This window comes from Macrobrachium rosenbergii, chromosome 10, assembly GCF_040412425.1.
Source record: "Macrobrachium rosenbergii isolate ZJJX-2024 chromosome 10, ASM4041242v1, whole genome shotgun sequence".
Taxonomy (NCBI): Eukaryota; Metazoa; Arthropoda; class Malacostraca; order Decapoda; family Palaemonidae; genus Macrobrachium; species Macrobrachium rosenbergii.
Window position 1 is genome coordinate 63,989,707 of NC_089750.1, and position 22,500 is coordinate 64,012,206.

Consider the following 22,500-nt stretch of genomic DNA (forward strand, 5'->3'; position numbering starts at 1 on the left):
AATGTCCTTTTTAAGGCTTACCTTGAAATGCCAAAGTAAAACAATACTGACCTTCCCTCTCAAAGGAGAACGAGCTGAGATTGAACCAGGTGTGTAGTTCAAGTCGAATGGAACCGGCTTGAAGTGAGATGACGTACCCTCTACGGCTGACTTACGGCTGGGTGTTGTCGCTCCCGGACCATAGATTGGTCTGCCTGGCTGTGAGAAGAGTGTGATACTTGGTTAGGGTAGAGTCCGCGAGTCTCCGGGCAAGGATGACTTGACTCGAGAGGGACTGGCCACTTCTCGCTGGCTGGTTAATGATACCCTGGCTACAACAGGAACAACTGTTGCCTGTTGGAGAATGGGCGTGTACAGTGGGAGGAATTTGGCTTATTTATTTATTTGCTACCTTAGAAGCTCTGATAATTCCCATTTACAGTGCGTAACAGAACCTACAGAGCGCTCTACACCAAAGAAATACTTCCAGTTTTTATAATAAAAAACACACCTTTCTAGTGCTGCATAGAAATTGCGTAGACACCATGATCTTGCAGACTCTTAGGCTTATAGGCCAATACACAGGGAACATACAGAGAGCAAAAGACAGAAATGTCATGCCTTTTCTCTTAGGTTTTTATTTATCCTTATACTGCAAACAAAGTTCCAGTGCTGCCTCCGTTACACCTAACAGCGTGAGTTTTGAACATAAACAAGCAATACCAAAATTCATCTTGGATTTGGTTACTTAATGCGCGGTGCTATATAAAAACTGAATATAAAACCGAAGAATGAGTTGCGTGGGCCGTGCGTGGGTCAAGCTGAGCTCCTTCGGAGTGCCGAAGATTGAAGGCTACAAAGGGGCCAGGCCTGGTATTAAATTTGGAGTCGAGAAAACACTGAGATAAAAAAAAAAAAAGTATTAGGTCTCTGGCTAGGAAATACAAGACTTAACCAAGAAATCTAGTAAGGCGATGCTATACTATACGTCTTTTGTAATCTTGCTGCCAACTTTCTTTTACCAAGAAATAAAAATTTTTCTGTGTGGGTGCGCACACACGAGTGATATCAATTACCACGAATATTGTCTATTAGGTGTTAAATTTGTCGGAAAAGGCTAAAAGGTGGTCAAAATGTGCTCTTGAGACTCCTGAAGAAGTTAAATGCAACGTCTTTGTTTCAGAACCAAGCAATTATTTAAAAAATCAAATTGTTTATAATGTGAATTTTTAGTCAAAGATAAAAAGTGAGCATAGAAGGTTTAGGTGAGACATGAGAATCTTGAAAGAAAATTATGGACTCATTAGTGTGCTAAGACGATATATTACACGAACTGTTAGGAAGTTTGACCTCAGTGCATATCTTTACCTACGCAAAATAAATAAATAAACAAACAAAACAAGTAAAAAATGCAACGAAGTTTCTTCAGCGCAATCGAGTTTCTGTACAGCTTATAATCAAGGCCACCGAAAACAGATCTATCTTTCGGTGGTCTCGGTATAATGCTGTATGAGCAGCATCCCATGAATCTTTAATCACGGCCCGGTGGTGGCCTGTACTATATTGTTGCCAGATGCACGATTATGGCTAACTTTAACCTTAAATAAAATCAAAACTACTGAGGCTACGCGGCTGCAGTCAGGTAAGTTTGATGATTGGAGGGTGGATGATCAACATAACAATTTGCAGTCCTCTAGCCTCAGTTTTCAAGATCTGAGGGCGGACGGACAGACAACGCTGGCACAATGGTCTTCTTTTACAGAAAACTAAGATAATAAGACCAGGAGATAGATCTACTTTCGTGACTACATCCATTTCATAATCTCCGCAACTCTTCCCTGGTGTTAAATTCTTCCATAACATATAGCCATATCTCGTGGATAGACTTATACAAACAAACAGGCAGAGGTAGATGTGTGACCTCCCGTCTAACTTTGTTGTCGAAGGTAATAAGACTTCTCATGTTCAAGATGAGATAAGACATTATCAGAATCTATTTATGTGTATGTGTGATAACACCTTTTCAGACCATTAGTTCTCATAAATAAGAACTAAGAGCAGAGAGAAAGTGTGATAATAAAAATTGAAAGAAAAATGTGATTATAAGAATTAAGAGGGAAAAATGTGATTATAAGAATTAAGAAAGAAAAATGTGATTATAAAAATTAAGAGAGAAAAATGAGACAAAATTAAGAACAGAGAGAAGATAAGATAAACAGCCTGCTAAATTCAGAAAAAAGATGGAATGTTTCTAAATCAGTGCCACATCATGTTAACCAAATGAAGTATTTATTATTCTGTTGCTGTCGCTGTATAGTTGGTATAATCAGGGTGAAGATGCATCTATATTCGTGTATTATTATTTCCCACAAAAAATCGACCAAATTTGTTAGTGTTACACCGCTAAAAGTAACGAAGGAGGTAGCTCTGGAAAAAAAAAAAGTATTCCTTAGTTTAACCAGACCACTGAGCTGATTAACAGCTCTCCTAGGCCTGGCCCGAAGGATTAGGCTTATTTTACGTGGCTAAGAACCAATTCGTTATACCTAGCAACGGGACCTGCAGCTTATTGTGGAATCCGAACCACATTATAGCGAGAAATGAGTTTCTATGAACAGAAATAAATTCCTCTAATTCTTCATTGGCCGGTCGGAGAATCGAACTCGGGCCCAGCAGAGTGCTAGCTGAGAACGGTACCCACCCGTCCAATGAGGAAGTAGGTAGCTCTGGAACTTTGTAACATAAGAATAAATGAAAACTTAGAGATTGAATATGACATTTCGCTGCCTTTGGCTCTGTATATCTTCCCTGTATATAGGCCTATGAGTCTCAAAGATCATGGTGGCTACACTGTTCCTGTGTAATTCTAGAAAATTGTGTTTTTTTATTATAAAATAAAAGTATTTTCTTAATAGCTCCGTGCAAGTTTATTAGCTGGGTGGAAATGACTAAACTTGCTGGAGATGTAAAGTAACAAATACCTTTAATGTTAGTCTAAAAACAAGAAAATTAGTTTTTTTATTATAACTGGTTAAAAATGTCCCAAGTAATATGATTGCAAATTTTAACAAAGGGTCGCGTCGGAAGCAAGCGGCGTAAGCGTAATTGTCAGCAAATTGTCAGAAGCGATTTTATCTTCGTGTTTTCAGGTAGCCCTGATGATGGGAATGGATATATGTATTTTGAAAAAATACCACAGAATCTTTATGAAGTGTAGAGTTAAGTTGAGCCGTTGTTCTCATGTAAGTGGTTAGACATAGTTCAGAAATACTCTTTTATTGAAGTCAGTTTGAATAAAACCGTGTAGAATGTCAGTTTTAATAATCGTTATGCAAGTAACGCCAACGAAGCTTACGAAGTGATACGGAACAGATGCATAAAAAACAACAAAATGGAACAAAAAATGACGATATAGAAAGACTGGAAGCCAGGGTTTTGTATAAAAAAATAGGTACCTTGTAGGGGGGGGCGGGTAGCGCCGTTAGTGCACCTCACTTGGTGCACTGTAGGCATTGCTTGAGGTTCTTTGCAGCGTCCCTTCGGCCGCTTGTCGCAGCCCCTTTCATTTCTTTTACTGTACCTACATTCATATTCGTTCTTCCATCTTACTTCCCACCCTCTCCTAACAATTGTTTAATCGTGCAACTGCGAGGTTTCCCTCCTATTACACCTTTGTAACCTTTTACTCCCAACTTTCTTTTCAGCGCTGAATGACCTCATATGTCCCAGCGCTTGGCATTCAACCTAAATAGTACAGTCTGTTCAAATTAAATAGGAAAAAATAAATGAATAAAAAAAAGCGGCAAAAGACGTTTAAACATGCCACGACAATTATCGAGTTCTTTTTATTATTTCTCATTGCTCCTTTTCTTTGAGCATATTTGTTCTTTTTTCTTTTTATTATTATTATTATTATTATTATTATTATTATTATTATTATTATTATTATTATTATTATTATTATTATTATTATTAATTTCACTTCCTATACATGCATAATTAAAGAGGACATATTTTTTTGAAGCCGAAACAGCACACCTTAGACGAAATGATGTTAGAGTAAAATGAATGAGCAGCAGAATAGAATAGAATATAGAATTCAGACCAAAGGCCAAGCGCTGGGCCCTATGAGGTCATTCAGCGCTGAAGGGGAAAGTAACGCTAAGAAGGTTTCAAAAGCATATCAGGATAAAAACCTCGCAGTTGCACTATGAAACAGTTTAGAGGGGGTGGAAAGTCAGATGGTAGATGAGAATATGAAAAGAGGCACAGTAAAAGAAATGAAAGAGGTTGCAGCTAGGGGCCGAAGGCACGCTGCAAAGAACCTTTAGTAATGCCTACAGTGCACCACGTGAGGTGCATTGTCGGCATTAACCCCCTATGGGATGAATGAGCAGTAGTTTCATCCCTGTATGCGATCCAGATAATGTATAATTTTTCATTTTTTTTAGTGGTTACATTACCATTAATCATTTTCGGAAAACAGATCTTGGTTATTTGTTATAATATATTGTTTACCATTAATTATAATGATTTTATTTCCATTATACTCTATTTCTGAATTTATATTCCACCGCCTCACAGCATTTTGGCGTTAACGGGAACTATAACAGACACAAAATCTGATACACATTGTCGGTAAACGCCGCAGGGGGTAACGCAGTCAATGCACCTCATGCGGTGCACCGTAGGCATTACATATAAAGGATCTTTCCAGCGTCCCTTCGGCCCCTAGCTGCAACCCCTTTCATTCATATTACTGTACCTCCGTTCATATTCTCTTTCTTTCATCTGACTTTCCAGCCCCCAACAGTTGTTTCATAGTGCAACTGCGAGGTTTTCCTCCTGTCAAACCTTTCAAACCTTTTTACTGGCAATTTCCGTTCCAGCGCTGAATGAGCTCATAGGTCCCAGCGCTAGGCCTTTGGCCTAAATTTTATATTCTATCTGTTTATTTCGGTAAAGTTAAAAATTCCTCCCTGTTAATCGGAAAGAGGTGGAAGCGTGTCACGTGAATGGGAATTCGATTTACAGTCAATGGTATTTTTTCCCCTCATCTGTCGTAAAACGTATGTTAATTCAGAGAGAGGCGATTTATGCCACGGAGAGCTGAGGCGTGGTCACACGGTAGCACTCTCTGGCATCTTGATACATCTTGACGGCAGAGTGTACCCAAAGCACTCATATGTGGCACCAAAAGCGAAGATGATGCCCATATTTATTGTTACATACCAGCTGGCGACAATAGCCTATCACATGACTAATAAAAGCAGCCAGTGTTATTAAATTTATATAGTATGATATTTTAGAAACTAAGTAAACACAATAGCATTGTGTTTAAACTTAAGCTAGGCTTACAACATTAGGCTCCATTCCTTTTCATCCAAATCTAGGGAAAACTTGGAACCGTCATATAAGTAGGCCTATACAGGCAAGAGCAGATTTAACCGAGACTGATAAATCCTAATTCGGCGCTCCACCCCTTTTTTTACTGGAAAAGGCGGAGACTATCCCAGTTCGTGATTAACTTTTGCATTTCTTTTAGGTGTAAGCTTTATAACCTTTTCATCTATGACCTAGAAATACGAGTGAAAATATCAGTCTTCCGGAACAGGTTAGAATAAAATTCAACAAAGTTTTTACATTTATGCGAGAAACTAATCAACGGACCTTTGACTTCACAGTTTATTAGCATATCTGGTGGAGAGAGAGAGAGAGAGAGAGAGAGAGAGAGAGAGAGAGAGAGAGAGAGAGAGAGAGAGAGAGAGAGTAAAATGTTCAGAATCTCTGTACTTTCGAATGTCAACCACCTGAGCTCTGTTATTTTTATATACCATTTTTCCTATTTTCTATATATATCCAGGAAGATGATACGATACCGATAACTTGGCTAGATGACGGCATTTAACTGCTCTTTTCTATGAGTTATTTAAGCCAGGGCACATAAACATTTACAGAGCGACGTCAGTGTATTACATCATTCAGCCATTAAATTGAGAAGTGTTTGCAAAATGCAACTGTGCCTGAGGGTAGCTATTGTAATGGGATCTTCTTATGTGAAATGACATTATTGCCACCTCTCTTTGAATGATAGCAGCTCCTGTGTATTCTTGCATGCAGTTTTTCAATATCATTGATGTGCTTTGCAAGACCATAGTCACTGCAACATCGGATCATGTGAAAAAATGTGAAAAATAAGTCACTTCTCACAATAAGACAAGATTAGGCCCATATTTCCTGAAACGTCATTGCATTCTGGTATGCCATTAAAAAGAAAAACTTAAAATCATGACTGGTTTAAATAAACGTTTGTATAAGATCAAATTTAATACTAAATTGATTCACTGTCTGCGTATGCTTGCTTCTCAGTAGACCTATGGTTGATTGGTTGGCTTAGATTAAGCTGGCCAAGAAGGCCATATACAAGCACTGTCCATTGCACAAAGGCAGGAAGTGTGGCATGGTGTTACAGGGATTAAAAGGCCTGGTGTGAACTTCTGATCAACCAAAACAACTGATGCGTGTTGGTAATTCATGGAAACGAGTATCATTTAAAATGTCGACACTGAGAATTTTGAGGGACACTATGATACAGCCCTAAAGCATCATAACGTTATCGTTAATTTATAATTAATCCATTTCTCATTTACTGTCTATTTATGCATATAATCATTAATTTTCTAGCTGCTTATTTTTATTTATTTGTTATTTCCATCAACATTTTGCTGTTTTTTATGGAACGTGGAAGGGGGAAGGAACTCATATGCTGTGGGAACTTACTCAGTAAGCTAACGACTTTTTGTTAATAATAATAATAATAATAATAATAATAATAATAATAATAATAATAATAATAATAATATCATCATCATCATCATCATCATCATCATCATCTTAATAATAGCAACATTTTAGAGTAAAAAATTATAATACACAGATGATAAACCGAGGACTGTACAATTTCACCTCTTTCTAACCGTTAGTACAGTACAATTCCAAAAATGCAAACATTTATTCCAAAAACTGAAAAGTCACAAGCCTCTAAATGTTGATCTTTCAATAATTTTACGAGTGCAAAATTAAGTTGTCATCCAGATTTTACCAATGATTTTATTGTCTAAACGCATCTATAGTTAATACACAACATTCTCATTTATAAGTTTTACAGTGATCACTTCTCAGAGATAAGGTGGGGCAGACGTAAATTCTTTGCACTAGGCTAAATACTTTCCTCGTGGAACATTTTAAATTATAAAAAAGTGTCTACTCTAAAATTTAAGCAGAATAATATTAATGTGTGTATCGATGTTTGAATAATATTGTGTACACATACTGTATTGAGAAAAACAATGATAAAAATCAATCACCCGTCATATTTCTAATCTATATAAGTCCCCCTTCCAACTCCGATGGTTTTCTATAAATTTTCGATTACATAAAAAACGACGATCTATTTTACATAAATGTTAAAAGTTTATGATGGTATGGTACTTAAAGTAAGCATGTTATCGATACGTTTCAAATTAAATTTTCCAAATAACAGAAAACCTTATGGCTACTGATCAATATCTACTCTGCGCAGCTGTACGTTAAAATCACGCCTGATCTTTGATACTATTGTGACTTAAGCTTGAATGTATGAACTAATCATGTATAAAAACTTTATGTATATATATATATATATATATAATTAGCAACGGTAAAAATCTATACCCAAACAATTTTATTACCATCAACCTTCATAGCAAGTTTTCCATAAATGTTTTGCAATTAGATTGTTTTGGTGCACTCAGTACTGAGATATTATTTGGCTTGCGACCTTTCGATGATTTGCCGGAAAATCCATTCACTTTATATCACCAAGCATCATATTTCAATCCAGTAAAACAAATATGGATTCCCTTAAATTCCGTTTTCTATGCTGTATCGCTCTCTATTTTTATACCATATCTATTACCTCAGCTGTTCCACAGGTTATCCTGAGCGTTTATATTATTTTACTATGGGAGAGAAGAAAGCAATAATTTTCTGTTAAATATAATATAGGATTGCTGATTAATTATATTTAATATTATTAAAATCCTCTTACCCTTGGAAGACCACCCATTTATCAAACATATAATGGAAGAATCTTACAGTAATAATATAAATATCTTTCTAAGAAAGCAATGTATTGTATAATTTTCTTTGTCTTGTCCGAATCTAACTAAATCTTCATTAAATTAAATAAATCACATTTGCTTGCAAAGACTTTTTATAGTGAAATAATATCGTAAAAACCTTAAAATATATGAAGATGAAAGTAGGGTTTGCTTCTTAATGATTGGCAGTTATCAAACATTTTTTTCATGTACAAATTCGTATAAAATTTATGGTTTCATCGAGTTTATAAAAAAGATATTTGGAAACAACACATCTCCTGTAGTAGATATTAAAGTGTGCATTGCATGTTGGATAAAATATTGTGGCTCTTGGAATAAACAATCAAATGTTTTAGAATTGGAGATTAGAACGATTCGTACGAATCGGGGGAAAACTACCGCCAAATGTGTCGTCTGCTTGTGTTGAAGGTGCATTTCGCGAAGTATATTTTCATTACAAATAGTTCCTGCTGCATATTTTCTGGTGTGTGATCACCTACCACTGCTTACAGATGAAGATTCTCCTGCACGCGAGCCACCACAGTAAATATTAAAAGAAATGTTATTTGGGTCTAATGTTGTTTTGTTGAGAGTTGGTCGGTGTCTTACTGCTTCTGCTCTGGGTCGCTTCAGTCGTGTCTCGCCAAGTGTGTGTGGTGGATGTGGCGCAGGTCACCGTGTTACATTCAGTCGTACAGTTAACCAATCCACAGCGATGAGTACCCCGAAGAAAATATGTATCGTTGGATCGGGAAATTGGTGAGCAATTAATTGTCGAACTATTCCTAGTTTACTAGTGCATGCTCTTAGCAGATTAGTTTATTAATCCTGAAACAAATCGCTGCCAGATCAGAGCTTTGCAGTCAGCTGATATTTTCTTTTCAGCACATTTGCATTTTAGTTTGTGTATTGTCTCGAAGCGTAGAATTTTAATACATTCTGAACGTAGGAGTAATATTTGTGACAGTGTCAACAGGATCCAGAATTTTTAAATGGGTCAAAATACTGTCTACTCGTCATTAGCATGGTTATCGATTTCCGCAAAATTTTGTGAATGACAGCTACGCTATATGCTAGTATTTTCAGTACAAGGAGAATTAACGGCTTGGCATTGCCAGAGCAACATGGCAAAGAGATATTTATGGTTACTGTTTGTTTGATATTAGGCCTATTGAATGTGATCTTGTGTAACGAAAGACTGGTTAGTTTCACGTGATTTTAAAAACAGAAAAATTATGTAACATTGGAATAGGGTGCCGTACTCTTGGGCAGTATTGCCATGCTACTAATATGTTATAGGTATTTGTACCATAAGAGAGAGAGAGAGAGAGAGAGAGAGAGAGAGAGAGAGAGAGAGAGAGAGAGAGAGAGAGAGAGAGACGAAATCTGGTTAGTGCTTAGTACGATGTGAACTGTTACTCAGTGTAAGCTTTGAACTGTTACCTAGAAACTACAGTAGAATCCAACTCTGATAACGCTTCCGGAAAATGGTAAAATAGATTTTAAAGGTCACGAACACTTATTTGTGAACACTTATTTGTGGTTTCCCTGGTGAAGTGTATATATTTTAATGAGTCTGATACATTAATTTTTTTGTCTAACCTGGCTTAGAATTGGTCGCTCATTGATAACAGGAAATATACAACTAGGCCAATGTTAAGAATGACACTTGACCTTGCATAGTGAAGAAGCACGTGGAAGGATATTATGATGTTTGACATTAAATTGTGTTAGTGGAAGGGACATGATTATATCAAATTTGTCAGGCGAAGGTAAATGTATTATAGTAAATTTGACACTTGTATTGGGAAAAGTGAAATATATTTGGTTTTGTGTTAGGGGAAGGGAAGTACTGTATGTTTGACTTTTGTGTTTGGGAGGGGAAATATTTTTAGCCTTGTGTTTCGAGAGTGGAAGTATCTTAGACATATGCGTTAGGGCAAGGGAAATGTATTTGGGTTTTGTGTTAGGGCAGAGGAAAAATGTCTGGTATTTTTGTAAGTGGAATAGCTGTATATTTAGGTGTTACGATAGGGAGAAGGAAATATATTTGATGTTGATCCGAGGTAGAGAAATGTATTTTGCTGTAGTTAGTCTCTGGGAGGAGTTATGTATTTGGTGTTTGTGAGAGGAATGGTCCTTTCCTGTCCCCTTTCTTATGATTTTTCTTTATCCTTTTCCCTTCGGTAGGAATCGTTGGTTGCCTTTCGCTTAAGCCACTACTTTTAATTTTTATAAATTGTTTTTTAACCATAAACCAGTATTAAAATGAACTTAGTTGTCCGATAAGCCTAGGCTAATCAGATGTGTAAGCAACATGTTCATTTTTCCAAAAAGGAGTTATTTCCGCTTAAGTAGTTGATCGTAGGTTGTATACGGTATATGTTGCCCCCTCCATTTGTTTCTTTGTCGAGGAGCTAAATTTCTTCTTGATTGAGAGAGCTTGCGTGAAATTGAGTTAGAAATTAAAGTAAAGGCAGTATGAACATATTCATTGAGTAAAATCTAAAAGTAAACAGGCTACAGCGTAGAGGGTCTGTGTGATGAGAAGCTGAAAAGTAGAAAAACCGGTTTCAAATTAATTCTAAAACCGACCATGAAATTTATGTAACGAAAAGGAGAGTTACAAAATTGATGACCATCGTACTAAATAATTGGTATGCTTCTTCAGTATTAATTACTGTCTTGCCATGATTAGCTTCCTCGTTAAGATTCTAAGGAATGAGATTACATTTTTATGGCATTATCCTACATTAAAAGTAGCACAAATTGTGCAACCCAGAGCTTGTAAGTGTGGCTTTATATTTAAAGCAGATGCTTGGGGCTTTTAGGAGACCCTTGTCAATTTGGGGCGAAGTTCTAGACCCAGGCTGAGTGCAAAGTCCTTTATAGTAGTCTCATCGCGAGTAAATGAGCTTGCATTATGTAATTATTTGTATTTGTGCATGTATGTACGCATGTGTAATTCTGGGTTAGCTTGTATGCCTAAGAAAATTAAAATTGACAATTATGAAACGTGATCCAACGACTGTAAAAGAAAGCGATGGCCCCATCGTGTTTGGTAGTGGAGGTGATAAAAGGCCCAGGGAACACAGAGGATAGTAGAAATTACAAGAACTTTGTAGATGGAGTGAGTCATGCTGTTTATACTTGAGATTTCAGTATTCACGTTAGTGTCTTTGGAAAACTACTTTTTTTCTCATTGTGTGGACTTCTAGCAGAAGCAGTATGTAATATAATGTGTAGAAAAGACAGTATGATGACCTTTGGAAATACCAGATGAAAGGAGAGGTATTGAAATTGAGGATATATTTATCTGTTTCGTTGAATTAAGAGCGAACCATAAATAATAAGAACCCTCAAAAGGATATTAAACGCACGCATATATATATATATATATATATATATATATATATATATATATAGATATATATAATATATATATATATATATATATATTTATAATATATATATATTATATATATATATATATATATATATATATAGAGAGAGAGAGAGAGAGAGAGAGAGAGAGAGAGAGAGAGAGAGAGAGAGAGAGAGCGCAGCTGATCATTAGCCTAAAAATGTCCACTACTATGACACCAGTTACTCTTGCCAAGAGATACGACTGAAGAAGCTCTATTTGTGTTTGCATACTAACATTTATCATGCCACACATATACATGTGCATTCATAATTATGTGTTTGTGTATGATAATTTGTCCATGTAGTGCACAGGACATTTTTATACTTCTAAATAAGGCAAAAATAGGCCACTTAGTCGAATTCACTACACCTTGGAATAACTTGAATCCTAAAGGAACTATATGAGAAGTTCACCCTGTCTGACCCAGATCCGAACCTATGCTTTTTCGGGATAGGCCTAGGATGAATTCCTCTCTCTCTCTCTCTCTCTCTCTCTCTCTCTCTCTCATATATATATATATATATATATATATATATATATATATATATATATATATATATACTGTATATATATGGACGTTGTTTTACAAATATTTTAAAAGTACGTTATTTCCCTTGAGATTTTTTAAGGTATGAGGAGTGTGAAGTTTGCTTTCAGTACCAAATAGGATGAAAATGGCTCAGCGCTTTTCTAGACTTATTATTATTATTATTATTATTATTATTATTATTATTATTATTATTATTGCCGAAAATGCCCAAAAATCCATCAAGAACAAGCACAAGACTACAGACTTACAAAGCAAGCATCCGCAAAATGGATTGCTCACTTATGAATAAAAAAGGGAAAACTGCGAAAATTTTCCACAAGAATAAATAATGCATATTATATATTGAATTCACTTTTTGTTCTTAGAAGATTGGTGATGAACATTGACTGCGAAGCTCCATTTAGCGGCGAGTTCCAAGTCCCCTAGTTTATCGATTGGTAATGCTGTCCTTAAAGGCTATGGTTCTCTGCTGTACTTTGACGGACCCTTTTCTATTTATTTGTTTGCTTTGTTCATTTGGGTTTTATGATACTGCTGCACTATTTCGTGGTTTTCGTGTTTAAGCAAGCTGAACACTTCTTGCTTAAGCTCGCTAAATTAATTAGGCCTGATGCCATTTTATGGCTTGTTCCCGGTGATTAATATTAATAATAACTGTATGTATTTAATTAACCTCGTTTCAAGAGGGCTTTTTTTAATTCTGAAATCAATTCTGAAGTCGGTTCCTGTTAGTGGAGGGCCGTGGCTCCCCCATATATGGTTCAAAGCAAGACATACAGTATAGACTCTCTCCTCTTTAGTCTTGGTTGAAGAGGCCTTGGTTGTAAGTTCCAGTTTCGCCCCTCATGTTGTTGATCGTTCCAAGGTTACGATCGTGTTCGATCAGTGATACTGAATTGACCAGTAACCTTGTTCTCTATCTTAGACATTTTTTTTTTTTCCTTGGACTCGCACTTTCGCCCTTCTCGCTTTTAAAAGCCTCGACAAATTGGTTTGTCTCGCCCACGGTCCAGATCTCGCCTATGGTCGTTCACACACGCACACCCTACTTAAATCACGCAACAGGTAGCTGTGGGTGTCAAGTTATGTAATTGCTCTTTTATCTAATAAAGGTCGTTAATCTTTTGCACACATTATTCTTCATTTTTGCCCAGCCATTTGCGTTGCATTTACTTGGCACTTTTTCGTTCACTTTCCTAGGTGCAAAGACCAAGAGTTATATGATGCCAAGAAAATAAGAGCAGTTTTGGTTATGGCAACAATACTCTGTGCCCAGCAACTGCACTTAGGCATAGTTTCTATTAAAGGTATTTGTAACCGACGCCAGACACTTACTCCACCAAGATATGTTCTACTTTTATTTCTCCGCGTACGAATTTTTCTTTGTTCGGGTATATACATAGCTAGACCAATGACTCTCTCTCTCTCTCTCTCTCTCTCTCTCTCTCTCTCTCTCTCTCTCTCTCTCTCTCTCTCTATTCGAAAGTTACAAATACACAAATGTGTTGCCTTTTTTTTGTTTAGTAAATCAATGCTGTAATAAGGTCATCGGTAAATTTCTTTTCGTTCGAGGTCCTCAGGTGATAAAGCTTGTTTTTTTTTTTTTTCATTTTGGTAGTCGATGCCTTTGTTATTACCATTCCTGTTGTTTTTAAGCTGCCACATAATTATCAGCAAGGAATGTTGCTCTTCAGACCAGCCAGTAGAATAAACCTGGACTGTGGAAGCGTGGTCTTCGGTTTGGATAAAGTTTGCGTTGAGCACTGCAGTCCCTTTGTATAAAATGGGGCTTCTGCGTAAGATTTTTTTTTTTTTTTTTACCCATCTCGTTTTAGTGATTTTTCATGATCAAGTATTGTTATTTGCAGTGTGTACGGATTCAATCGAAACATATTGAAATGTTTTATTTGTGCCATTGTGATATATTTCATTGTGTTATTTTATTATCATTATTTTATTTTCAAAATGTACAGAAACTTTCGTATGGAATTCTCTGAAAGGAAATTATACTTCAGCAAGGTTTCACAACTTAAAAACTGCAAGTAAAAATATAAAACCCAGATAAAATAACAATAAGTAAGTAGATGATTGTAACCGAACAAACAAAATATTCTTTCCCTTAATGGCTTCGCCGACGAGTATGATTGCAGGGTCATCTGTAAACTTTGTCTTATCCTTGATATGTTATCTCTTGATGAAGTTGTTGCCTTTGTTCTGGTTCAAAGGGCGATCTTGAGAACTCATCGATTATTTGTTCTCCTTTAAAGGGTAATCATGACTAAGCTGGTTTCCATCGGTACATTCCTTTATTAGTCATTCGAGAAAAAAAAAAAAAACTGTGATACTCTCATTTTGTGGTTAGTGTCTAGAATATTTTTTTCCCCACTTTCGACGATATAGTTTTGTGTGCCTGGGAATAATGATTTTATTCATGGCGGGGGATCGTACATGTCTCAGAGTCAGCAAGAAATGTTATTGAACTCCTCTTAAATAAGGACAGGTACATTGTTAGAAAAAGGCAGTTGAAAAAACAGAGACTGGAAGAAGACAGCTTTCAGGAAGCCATGTTTATTCATCTCGTAGTTTAAACATTTGTGGAGCGAGGCAAAGATCTTATTCACCTGATACGTTGTTAGGTCATCGCCTCAGCAGAATGAGTTGTGTGTGCATGTGTGTGTGTCTGTATGGGACAAGTCAATACCTTTCACATACATTATTAGACGCAAAAGGTTAAAATCTGTGCATTTCATGAGTCGCATTTTGTAAATTGTTCGGCTGCTGTCACATTTCCCATAGGAAACTGTAACTTATAAAGATTGGTACTAGGTGACCAGAGACCTTAGAGTTTGTTCAGCGGTTGTATATTACTTTCACCAACTTACGTGGACGTATTTTTGTATGTATTTTGTTGCTCGTCTGTCCACATGATAGCTTAATAAGCTGTTGATGGATTTTACTGAAATTTTATGAATGGGTTGTTAGAAGACTTTGAAAGAACTGTTTAGATTTCGAGGTAGATCCGGAAGCGGATCCAGGAATTTTTTTTAGTACTTTGTTTTCCGTAAAGTGGTTGAAATGCAATGGAACTGAAACTTAGTGACCAAAGAATCCAGAGGTTGAGCAAATGATAGAAAGGCTGCAATATGTGCGCGTGTTTGTGTTGGGTGGGGTTTGGGTGAGGTCTCTGGGATATTAAAGGTGGGATGGTTTGCACCGAAGGTTTTTCAGCCGGCTGCACGGAGTTCTCTTACTGACAATTAAGTGAGGAGTGTTTCAAATCTGATTTGATATTGTAATATACTTAGACCAAAATGTTTATCTGACTATTGCACGTGTTAAGGTGGATCAACAGTAGACCATGACATATTGAATAAAGGTACGGAACGCTATAATGTTTATGGTCTGAAGGTGCTCTCGGTTTGTGAGATGGGAAAAAATCCAGAGAGAGAGAGAGAGAGAGAGAGAGAGAGAGAGAGAGAGAGAGAGAGAGAACGCCGCCGTTGGAATAATGCAGCAAATTTGATGTGCATGTTTTTTAGGACAAACTCATTACGTTCATTCATCAGAAGCACCACATACTTTCGTGCGGTTTTTCATTGGCAGTACCACTGGCAGATATTGCCAGAGATCGTTCATAAATCCCTCACCAACAATAATGGCTGAGTGAAAGAAACGATTCTAGGGAATTATTATGTCTCGCGTGTTCTCTCGGAACCCCCGCCTCATCTTTGCTTTTCTTTTAGCAATATTAGTACGTTTTCTCTTATTCAAAATAAGGAGACCATATTGTTGTGCTTAAGGCTTTTCAAGCCACTGCATAGTTGCTATGGTTCTCGTTGCTAGGTTTAACAGGAAATCTTTTTACTATATCGACAAGGACTACCGAACCGTCGCCAATCGATGCACTATATCGATTTGCTCATCGGTGGGAACTTCCCCGGAGTGTCGTGTGGTTTTGCTTGAGCTCTGTTACGTCACTTCAGCGCTTTCAGATCTTTCCCTCCGAGAGTAAAAGGGCGACGAGTCACAGCACCAGCCGGTTTAGTGCGAACCGGTTGCATTCTCATTGATCGTCAACCGGTGGGAGTTTCGCTTTTCCCCCAATGTTATTCCGGTGCATGAGAACACGGGTGGTCTGCTTTGTCTACCATGTAGCAGATGATGCTTGCATACGTGTCGCGTGGTACAAATTAATTTATATATATTTTTGAAATGAATTGTACATATTTGGGCATGTGTGCATACATATATGCACTGTGTATTTTTGGGCACATGACATTTGATTTTTAATGAAAAAAAAAAAAACACTGGAAAGTTCACTCTATAGGCCTACAAGAAAACTAATGGTTTGTTCCATAGGAGTATTTGTAGTATTTTCACAAGCAACAAAAGCTTAAGTGATTCTAAATGAAAAGTGTATAGATAAAATTGACACAGTACTTTCCCAAGCAACAAAGGCTTAAATGCTTTTAAATGAAAATTGTATAGGTAAAATTGAAAATGTGTTATGAAAAACGCAAGCAGAAAGAGATTAGCAACGCTTCTCTCTCTCTCTCTCTCTCTCTCTCTCTCTCTCTCTCTCTCTCTCTCTCTCTCTCGGGAGTGAGAATTACATTGATAACCTTTTCATTTCTACCATGTAATGCATTTTATGATAACTGTTTTCGAGCTTCAGATGATAAGACATAAGTAATGATGGAAAATGTTCTTCATTTGTTGAAGAAAATAACCTTTGTAACCGACATACAATGTTGTGGTTATGATTCAGCTTAGCTCTTTTGTGCTCAAATCCAATTTTCTTCAGGGAAAGAATGAAAAAAAAAAGTGATAACACTGCTTGCAATAGCAGCCTTTCCTTCGAAAATAACGATTCACTGTTATTTCTGTCCTGCAGTATTCTCGTGATATTGAGTTTCATTTCGTATGCATGAAACTGATCAAACCAAGAGAGAAAAGATGATATTACTTCTTGCAGCACAGTCTTTTTTTACTGCGTCATTACATGAAAAATATTGATATTACCTTCAGTCATGGCAAAAAGTGAATTATTATTATTATTATTATTATTATTATTATTATTATTATTATTATTATTATTATTATTATTATGTGCGAACATTCACATGGCCCATGTCTGAAAGACGCTGCAACTTGCAAAACAGTAATTTTACAGAATAGAATGCCCAATGCCAAAAGAGAGTAGGTACAGAGAAACATGGTGGTTACTGGACGAAAAGATCATTACAAAATATATACATCATTAACGGTCTGAGAAACAAAGGCATTAGCGCATGTCTCGTCAGATTACCTGGATGCGAACAATTGCCATTCAAACTCTTAAGGTCTGTTGCTGTGCAAGTCTTGAGTAGTGACTTTAGGCAGGAGGTGGCCTGATGCCCATGAAAGCGACTGATGTCATGAACAGAATGTCGGGGCTAGAATCGAATTGTTCGTTGCGACAAAGGCAACGGTTGTTACACAATGCTGAAGGGATAAAGGACAGATGCAGTGAGAGTTCCATTAGCAGTCGCCTAGGAACCAGTTAGCTAATAAAATTCAGTCTGTTCCCTATGTGGAACCTATTTGTCAATGTACACACGCAAGGTCCTTCATATACTCAAATATACTATGAGTATATTTGAAGGACCTTGTACCCACGCAAGCACGCGCGCCCGCATACACATATAATACACACACACGCATATATATATATATATATATATATATATATATACTGTACATATACATATATATACACGTATACATACAGACATACATACACACACACATACATACGCACATACATATTTACACAAATACATACATTCATAGAGCTAAAGTCGTTGATGAAACAAACAGTTGTTGATTATTGCTCTATTTGATTTTATATAGCGGATGTGCTCGTGAATTCACCCTCGATTTGCTGCAAAACTTTCAGGACGAGCCAAAAAGAAAAAAATTACATCTTCACACAAATGAATTTTTAGGGAAGACCAACGTTCAACAACCATTCTCTTAAAGGTCAGACTTACAGTGATTGTCAGACATTCAAAACGCATGCAAAAGCCTTGCTCTGCAGCCTGTGCACGATGTCCTATTAATTAAGAAGGCTTCCGCTGGGTTCCCTCTTGTAGGAAAGGATGTTATTATAGGAAGCTTAACGCTCGACGTTTGGGAAATCATGATTCACGTTGGGGGCGTAAGCCGTAAAGTGGATATTTTGCTGTTTTTAGGTATTTTAGTAATATACAGTATGTATATATATATATATATATATATATATATATATATATATAATATATATATATATATATATATATATATATATATATATATATATATATATATATATATATATATATCAGTGTGAGGTGGACCAGAAACCAGTTAACTCTAACATATTTCTTTATTCCCAACGTTTCGTAATATGTTAGAGTTAACTGGTTTCCTGGTCCACCCTCACACTGATGTGCCCTGCTGGTCGTCGCCTATCCTTGCTTTTGATATATATATATATATATATATATATATATATATATATATATATATATATATATATATATATATATATATATATAATAATGTGTGTGTGTTGCTGATGTGAGAAAATGTATATTTTTCTTACAAGATGCGTAACCAATAACACAAATGTTACGCATTTTATTAGAAGGAACAGTTTATATTGGGGTGTCAGTACCTGCAAATTCAAAAGTAAACACTCATACGAAGCGATCGTTGAACTGTTTTCTTTTTTCATATTCGCAAGAGATTTTATTTGTATTCAGCGTCGACTGTCCATTAGCATCAGTTTACATCGTTATCGTCTGTCGTTGGCTCAATTTATCACTCGCAGTTGTCAAAAACCGCGACGCTTGGGTGTGTCCACCAGGGGAACTCTGACGTTCGAAAATTGACGCCACATCCTCTTGTTTATGTTCTGGCTGGTTTTGTTGAGAGAGAGAGAGAGAGAGAGAGAGGGAGAGAGAGAGAGAGAGAGAGAGAGAGAGAGAACCCCAACAATTGTGACTCATCTGTTGCTGGGATGTAACTGTATCAGAGGTTTAGACTTGAATGTTTTAGATCTAACATTTGACTATAATTTGTCAACAGCAGAATGACTGTACAAACGCCTAATGTGTTTCCTCCCATGTATGTGATATTCATCGTTTTTATCCCCCTTTTGTGGACACCTTTCAAAAACCGTAAACTTAGACCATATTCTAGTTTTCCCAGTATGCAATATCGATCTCCTGGTTCCTGTGCATAGCGACGGGTCTTTGAGAAGATATCCATTGAAGGGAACTCTTGGTACTGTGCTTTCTTTTGATTAATGAAAGTTAGAAAGTGTTCTGGGAGAGCTCACACCTCCAACAATGTTAAAAAAAAATCAAGGACCAGCATTTAGAGCTGGAATCATTTCAGAATTTTAGATTTTCCTTAGCTTATAACCCACAACTGTACAAAATGTATTTTTACATCCATTTGTAAATATTATAGGTATCTTTTGTAATCAGGCATACAGAAACACAGACTCGGATAAATACAGAACCTCTTACTTTGAAGAGATAATAAATATTAATTTGTATTTTGGTTTACATCAAAGTTCACAAATGGAGTGGCAGGTGGACATATCCCAGGCTGAATGTTTAAAGTTCATTTCGTGCAGGTTCCCCCTCGTTGTTTGTTTCGCAGCCACCAAGGGATAAAAGACTATTGATTTTTCTGAGCTCTACCCGAAATCTGATGCTAAAGGTATCAGTGAGGTCTGCTGTATTAAGACCCAGTGTTTAATCTTATTTCACCCTCGTGAGCAGGACGAACGTTGAAACTCTGACAGTCACACCAGCAGACTTGATATTCAAACAGACTTATAGCATTCCTAATTTTGATTGCACAGTGAGAAGTACAACATGAACTGAAGGCAGTTTGTGCACTCATCATATTTCTTTTAAAGCAATCAATGATAGGAACTCATTATCGTGACTGTAATATGGACTCTCATGGAGCGCATACCTCCACCAAGTCCAACAACTCCCATATCCCTTAGCAACAATGCTGGTATTCGAATCCATTTTAATGAACTAATTTTGGCCCATGGCCCACACCTTCAAAAAAGAATGTATTCTTGAAATGTTGAGATATTTTGTGGATAAACAGACGAATACATAGTCTCCTTCCACGCTTTGTTGGTGATGATATATACTTATTTGTGCATCCTGTCAACAAAAGGAATCCCAACTCATGCCGTCCCCTTTTGGAGGTGTAATCAGTCACCATTACGTTTTTAATAGCTCCGTGCCTTATTCAATTTTGGTGGAGCCTTTACAATGTCTAAATATGGCTTTCCACTTTTTGATACCTCAGACGAAATTGGAAGGCTGGTATAGCCTATGAACTGTATACTCGAGTTTGATTGCTTGTCTGCTTATCTTTAAGATAACTGGGAAGATAATTGCTGGCCTTAAATGAAATTTTACTGAGGGGTGGACCATGGGACAGGCAACAGTAAGTTTTTAGATGGGTCCTAATCGAAATAAGGTTTTTTTTATTGCTTTTTTTTTTGGTAATTTCATGAAGAATTTGTAGAACTGCACTCTACTTTTAGTATTGTAGCTTTACAGATCCTTATTAGGACAGAACAGCAAAAAAAAAAAAAAAAAGCTCGATTCGGGTCCACTTCAAACTCGAATAAAATGTTACCTTTCCTTCTATAATAGCACTTTGTACTGTACGAAATTGTGAATGATTTACCAGTTTTTCTAGTACACCCTTCTTCCTGCCTCCGAACCCCGAACACGCCTTCAACTGTCTTCCCTCTCGACTTCTCCAGGCTTTTCCTCTGTTGATAATCAGGTTAATCCTCGAGCACAAACGAGATAATGCGGTTTATCTCTTAAGGAACTGCGTGGGGATTTGGGCTCTATTTGAAAAAAAAAATATATATATATATCACTATATAGAGTATATATATGTATATATATACTGTATATGTATATATATATATATGTATGTATGTATGTATGTATGTATGTATAAAGACAAAATCCACAAAGGAAAGAGAAACAATGGAATGCTGCAAGGCCTTTCGACTTACCGTCCTTTGCTTAGCAAGTAAAGGACGATAAGTCGAAAGGTGTTGCAGCACTCCATCGTTTCTCTTTCCTTCGTGGATTTTGTCTTTATTTATATGTTCATCACGTTCCATATTTTCGTGATTCAGTTATACATATAGGCTATATAATATACATATATATATATATATATATATATATATATATATATATATATATATATATATATATATATATATATATAACTGAACTGATGGGATTCTATGCAATATATATATATATATATATATATATATATATATATATATATATATATATATATATATATATATTTTGCATGGAATCCCATTGGTTCAGTGATATTTGAAAATACCCCTGAGACCTACTTTGCCAGACATATTATTACTTCATGAAATGAGATTGGTTCTTTAAGTGTACAGTGTTTTTAGTTTTCTGAAAAGAAAACTATTGTGCCGACTTTGTCTGTCCGTCCACACTTTTCTGTTCGCACTTTTTTCTGTCCGAAACTTTTCCTGTCCGCCCTCAGATCTTAAAAACTAATGAGGCTAGAGGGCTGCAAATTAGTTTGTTGATCATCCACCCTCTAATCATCATACATAGCAAATTGCAGCCCCCTAGCCTCAGTAGTTTTTATTTTATTTAAGGTTAGTTAGCCATAATCGTGCGTCTGGCAACGCTTTAAGACAGGACACCACCGGGCCTTGGTTAAAGTTTCATGGACCGCCGAAAGATAGATCTGTTTTCGGCGGCCTTGATTATACCTTGCACAAAAAATTCGATTGCGCCGAAGAAACTTTGGCGCATTTTTTACTTGTTATCTTTTAGTTTAATAATAATAATTATAATAATAATAATAATAATAATAATAATAATAATAATAATAATAATAATAATAATAATAATAATGTGTAGTTTGGCGGTGGTTTCTCTTATTTACTTTTAATAATGTACGATTTATTTTGAAGTAGTATGCTAATAGTGATAGTAGTAGCAGTAATGATATATAAATGCTACTAAATTTTATTTTCACTCCAAGTGTGTTGTAATTATTTGTACAGTTTTCATTTTATGTGGCGGTTGTTGCTGTCAGGAACACCCTTGCTTAACTAAAATTAATTCTGTGGTAGCACTTGTTTTGCGGTGAAGCATGCGTGTTGGGGCTGTTGTGTAAGGTTCTCTTGCTCGTCTTTCTCTCTCTCTCTCTCTCTCTCTTGTGAATGTCATCATTAATTTTTTTCGTAGGATAAAGTAAAACTTAAATCTCTCTCTCTCTCTCTCTCTCTCTCTCTCTCTCTCTCTCTCTCTCTCTCT

The 22,500-nt window shown here is 36.3% G+C and overlaps 2 protein-coding genes across 15 annotated transcripts in view; one reads left to right on the forward strand and one right to left on the reverse strand.

The window, feature by feature from the left end:
* The window catches only part of LOC136842712 (uncharacterized), a 42,141-nt gene extending 41,840 nt beyond the window's left edge, over positions 1–301 (reverse strand). The window contains exon 1 of the mRNA XM_067110414.1: positions 52–301. The gene's annotated coding sequence lies outside the window, so the exon portion shown is untranslated. The remainder of the gene's footprint in view (positions 1–51) is intronic.
* Positions 302–8,497: 8,196 nt separating this feature from the next.
* Gpdh1 (Glycerol-3-phosphate dehydrogenase 1) overlaps positions 8,498–22,500 on the forward strand; it is a 109,503-nt gene continuing 95,500 nt past the window's right edge. For 9 of the 14 annotated variants that reach the window (XR_010854315.1, XR_010854314.1, XR_010854313.1 and 6 more), the window contains exon 1: positions 8,518–8,879. Coding sequence is in view for 6 of the 14 variants with exons in the window: in XM_067110420.1 (XP_066966521.1) it covers positions 8,680–8,879 (200 nt within the window). In the remaining 8 variants the exon portion in view is untranslated. Of the gene's footprint in view, positions 8,880–22,500 lie in introns of all 14 variants that reach the window. The other 5 variants (XR_010854312.1, XM_067110416.1, XR_010854316.1 and 2 more) reach the window with 3 other exon arrangements.